The sequence below is a fragment of the Branchiostoma floridae genome, chromosome 7 (genome assembly GCF_000003815.2).
Source record: "Branchiostoma floridae strain S238N-H82 chromosome 7, Bfl_VNyyK, whole genome shotgun sequence".
In the NCBI taxonomy this organism is placed as follows: Eukaryota; Metazoa; Chordata; class Leptocardii; order Amphioxiformes; family Branchiostomatidae; genus Branchiostoma; species Branchiostoma floridae.
This window is the reverse complement of record NC_049985.1, coordinates 18,520,231-18,523,537: the sequence shown is the minus strand read 5'-3', so window position 1 is coordinate 18,523,537 and position 3,307 is coordinate 18,520,231. Positions and strand designations below refer to the sequence as shown.

Sequence of the window (3,307 nt, the reverse complement as noted above, 5' to 3'; positions counted from 1 at the left end):
CTACGTAATTCGTAGTGAGGCAACCAGATTCATCATAATGGCCTTCGTTGATTTAGAGTAATACGTAGGGTGTTCTTCTGAATTCTGACAGCATAACTCGTTGTCACAACCCGCCATGCAGACCCAGAGTCTTTAGAGGCACCCAGGGCAGCACATCACTTCTAACTGCAAAACACCGGAATTTGACCAGTGCTCCACCAGACATGAATATTACTACTTCCAGCAAATAGACACAGACTAAGAAATCCATACTCTCCAAGTAGAGGTTATGGCTCTGGCAGTTTATGGACGATTTTGTTGGGCTTTCTATTTTGTCAGATTTTGTCTCAGTTGCTATTGTTGCTAACTTTGGATTGGCGACATAAGACAAATTATGATATACATGACTGTAGTCAGTCACTAAAAGGCAAAAAGGAGACAAAATTGCTTGTTGTCATGGCCTTTTCAAGTCTAATACCCCCAGCTGGGTATAAACAAACCTCCTTGGTCTAATACTACCCCTGGGCAGAAGCAATGACTGTTTTACAGTCAACAGTCTAAGGGGATTGCAGTGTGCCTTATAATCATCAATCCAAATCCTTTCTGACTGTGAAACCGTCGATCCATTATATGGAACCGAACGGCCCATATCATGACCCGAACGGTCCATATCATGACAAATTTATTCACGCCTTTCACGCCTTTCCTCACACCTCTCAGAGATGTGTGAGGGAGACCTGCAGAGGTCCAACCTTTTCAACCTTTTTTTTTGACAAGCTTTTCAAAAAATTCTCTTTAATTACTCTGATTAAATGTTCTTCAAAACCCTCACAAGCCACGAACCACAAAATGTGTACAATTCCTTCAGACCAGTTAAATTAAATTCATCCCACATGTACAACACTACATTTTCTGTATCCATTTGACAACTTTCGACTACCCAAACCTAAAACATTATAAAACGTACCTTCCTGTAAAAAGCAATTATACTCTGGGACTCATTGCCATCTGACAATAAGTCACTGCACATTGTCCAGTTTTAGACAAGCCATCTCAAACATTGTATCTCTAAGACCTTTGACCTGAGACACTGTGCTCTATTGTAAATACTTTGATTGTTGATTGTTGTATTTTTTAAAATGTATGTTGTATAGTCATGTTGATTGTTTTGAATCTTGGAAGATGAGCCCAAATGGGCTAAAGGTTAATAAAAATCAAAGCAAATTAAACTGTCTCAACATCTCCACCCTGATGTCAGGAAAAACTGTACACCAACTGAGCCAACTCAGGCACCTCAATGTTATGTTACAAACCATGGAGAGAGAATGTAATGGCCAAAGTCTTGTGTGATTGAAAAAACAAAACAAAACAAAACAAACACATATATTGGACCATCTATAGTGCTATCCTTTCAAAGATGACATTTGTTATGTCTATATTGAGCGTTGAAGTCAAGCAATGCCTTCTTTTGAGTCAGCTAGCTCATGATGCAGAAAAAACAGCTTCTGTTGGGGGACAGGTCCCGAGGATTTCCTGTTCATCCCGTCGGCCTCTCCTAGACATACTGAATTGGTCATACACGTGCTAATTACACAAGCTAACCAGGTGTGATTCTAATTAATTCAGTGATTTTCATGGTGTTGATTGTATGCGGTCTGCAATCGGGGTAAGCTTTGAAACCCGAAGGAACAACCTGCTCAGTCCCGCGGGAACAAGAATTTCCTGCGGGAACTTATGTTCAGACCGCGGGAAAAGCAATTTTTAAAGTCAAATATCTCAAGAAATTTGTACGTTAGGACACTAAAAAAAGTAGCCTGATACTCAGGATAACATGAGCTTTCCAATGGTACGTAAAACTTTGATGTATGTCCTGGAAGAAAAAAGTTGAAAAAATAGGATTTCAACATTGGCTGCGATCAAAACGGAAAATGTACTTCCGGATTTGAACCGACTGGTGATAGCTGGTTCTCTAGTACGAAAAGCCTGGGGAAAACGTAAAGATGAGGAGATAGGACTTCAGGGTTTGGCCAGCCTGACAGTTCGTACCAGCTGTCTGAGACCGTGTTGTACACCATCAGCTGGGTGACGTCACGGTCCCGGCCTGTACAGAAAATCTCTGTTCCCATGGCAACGGCTGTGCAGATGTAGGTATTGATCCTTGGCGGGGTCCGTTTGCACCAACTGTCCTGGCTTGGAATGTAGCAATAAACTTCAGTTAGGTTGATTGGGAAGAAATACAAGTTTGGACCACATGACAATGCCACCATTTGGCAACACCTTTTGTTAAGTTCCAGGTGTGAACGCTCCTGCCACTGGTCCGTGTGCCGGTTGTACTTTGCCATACGCAACAGGTTATATGTATTACCTAACGTCCATTCTATGGCGAGGTAGTACAAAACCTGATCAACTCCAACAAGGAGATAGTGGAAGCGCTCCCCATTAGTAGCCAGTGCCAGTGTCTCAGTTGGTGAGGACACACCAACACGTTCCCACACGTTCTCTGCGTGGCTGTACTGAAACAGGAACAACCGATCAGACTCCTCGGACTCACAAGCGAGGATGTAGATGTTGTTATCACTGGTGACTGTGCCGCCTCTAGCAAGACGGAGGATGTTAGGATCGTAGCTGCAGCTGATGTACTTCCCTTGCTGAGGGTTCATGAAGAGCATGTCACAGTCAGTCCTGGATAAAATACACCGCAAACCGTCAATGAAACTGGATCAAAAATTCAGACGTTTCTTCAACTGATGTCATCTATGAAATATCATCTTCTACTAGTTGCCTCGGAGCAATGTGCTCCAGTATAAGGTGAATGTATCTTCATGACTGAGATGGTGGAAATATGCATTGCTAGACCACATAACAAAGACAGTCTCTGACATAGAAAGCCATAAGGAGAAGAAGTAAGTACATACATCTCTGTATCGTAGTACACAAACATCAGAGCCATTTCTGTCGTCATCCCAAGCCTCGGTTTCAGGTCGGGATTCCCCTTCTGTACCACATTCCTGACGACCTCAGAACTCCCAGGATCCTCCCTGACTAGGGGGTGTTCCAAAATGGCTGCCATGTCGTCTGAGGTCAGCAGGTTGAGGTCTCAGAACACAGTTTTTCGCCTATGGGGATTTACATGGTTAAGGACCCCAAAGTAAGGTGGTTCGACGACTCTAAACCTATAGTACGGTGCAGACTACAATTTACAAGCACTGTAGCTAATGTCGTACCCGTACGGGTACAACCGACAAATATCCGAAATGAGCATAGGGGATCCTCTAGGTGACCGCAGCATGACGCGTGCCTGCCTTTCCCGGACCCGGCGCTTTTTTTT

General features: G+C 43.4%; 1 protein-coding gene across 2 annotated transcripts in view; it reads right to left on the bottom strand.

The window, feature by feature from the left end:
* The window catches only part of LOC118419636, an 8,551-nt gene extending 5,485 nt beyond the window's left edge, over window positions 1-3,066 (bottom strand). Inside the window, exons 1-2 of one of the 2 annotated variants that reach the window (XM_035826117.1) lie at window positions 2,895-3,066; window positions 1,939-2,661 (exon numbers count right to left, since the gene is read on the bottom strand). In XM_035826117.1, coding sequence (XP_035682010.1) covers window positions 1,939-2,661; window positions 2,895-3,049 — 878 coding nt within the window. In that variant the 5' untranslated portion in view covers window positions 3,050-3,066. The remainder of the gene's footprint in view (window positions 1-1,938; window positions 2,662-2,894) is intronic. The other variant, XM_035826118.1, reaches the window with a different exon arrangement.
* Window positions 3,067-3,307: the final 241 nt, after the last annotated feature.